The sequence below is a fragment of the Grammomys surdaster genome, unplaced genomic scaffold, assembly GCF_004785775.1.
Source record: "Grammomys surdaster isolate TR1022 unplaced genomic scaffold, NIH_TR_1.0 313, whole genome shotgun sequence".
NCBI lineage: Eukaryota > Metazoa > Chordata > Mammalia > Rodentia > Muridae > Grammomys > Grammomys surdaster.
In genome coordinates this window covers 2,939,953-2,941,271 of record NW_021604732.1, presented here as the reverse complement: position 1 = coordinate 2,941,271, position 1,319 = coordinate 2,939,953, and the positions used below count along the sequence as shown (strand labels likewise).

The 1,319-nt window shown below is 56.8% G+C and overlaps 1 protein-coding gene across 1 annotated transcript in view; it reads left to right on the top strand.

The window, feature by feature from the left end:
• Positions 1-902: 902 nt before the first annotated feature.
• The window catches only part of Adam19 (ADAM metallopeptidase domain 19), an 84,556-nt gene continuing 84,139 nt past the window's right edge, over positions 903-1,319 (top strand). Inside the window, exon 1 of the mRNA XM_028777694.1 lies at positions 903-1,033. Within this exon, the coding sequence (XP_028633527.1) occupies positions 937-1,033 (97 nt within the window). The 5' untranslated portion in view covers positions 903-936. The remainder of the gene's footprint in view (positions 1,034-1,319) is intronic.

The following is a 1,319-nucleotide window of genomic DNA, read 5'->3' as shown; positions in this document are numbered from 1 at the left end:
GTGGTTGCTGGGATTTGAACTCAGGACCTCTGGAAGTGCAGTCAGTGCTCTTAACCACTGAGCCATCTCTCCAGCCCCCAGGGAATGTCAATAAAAGTTAAATCCTAAGTGTCTGCTACTGTAATTTTCTTAGTGATAGTCATTATTTGTGGGTCTCATCTTCCATTCCATCCTAAACTCTAACCATCCTAAATTCTGCTCTCTCCTGCCCCCCCAAACATACAGCCCAGGGCTTCCCTCCTCCTCTGTAATTGTGTCTAGGCTGTTTCTTGGGCTTGGTGTTGGGTTTCTGGAGTACAGAAGCCCTGTCGTCTGGGATGCTGGCTCCGAAACCACCCCTTGTCCCACCCCCCCCCCCCCGTCAGAAGGAATGGACTAAAGGCCCAGATTGGAGTCCTGATAAGAAAACAACTTCTTTTTAGCACTTATTTCAGTGCCTTGGAATTAACTCTTTCAGAGCCTGACTCCAAGAGTAGTCAGTCCTGGAAGGCAGCACTAGAAAGAGTTGCCTCAGTCGCCCAAAGAGCTTAGCGTAAGGCGGGATAGAGAAAACTGTGCTGCAGAAGGGGGTCTGGATTTAACACTTTCAACCTCAGCCCTGTAATCTCCCAGGTCTCCAGAATGGTGGATTACTTCAGAAATTAGGACCATCCCTTCCCTTGGGTGTCCTTCACCTGAGTCAGTGATGCTCCCAGGGGGCTTCGCTCGCTCCTCCTACTGCTGTCCTTCCAGCCACCACCACCCCTCTCCTCCGCATGGCGCCTCCCCTCCTCCCTCTCCGGGCTGAGCCCTGAGGGGCTGGGGGCGGAGCGTCTGGGCTGTGGGCTGGGTGGCTTTTAGGCCAACGTTTGCTTGAAAACCGCCGCCGCCGCTAGGCCGGGGCCAGGCAATGGCAAGGGATGTGTGATTGCGGACAGTGAGAGGGCCATTGCTATCATGCCCGGGCGCGCGGGCGTCGCCCGGTTCTGCTTGCTGGCTCTCGCTCTGCAGCTACACTGGCCGCTGGCGGCGTGCGAGCCGGGATGGATCACAAGTAAGTGGCAGCGCGCAGAGGGGTCGTGGGGTGACTGGGGGTGGTGGTGATGACTGAGGGTCTGAAAGTCGCTCTTGCAGGCCGGGAGCTCCTTGACCGCTATCCCTGCGCGCTCCGCCACTCCCCGGGGCATGAGTACTGCCACCCCCAAGCCTTGGAGCCCAGGCTTTGTTCTCATGTGGTGAGCCACGGGAGGTCGTGGAGCTAGTGCGCTCACCGAGCAATCAGAAAGCAGTGGGTCTCTCTCTCTCTCTCTCTCTCTCTCTCTCTCTCTCTCTCTCTCTCT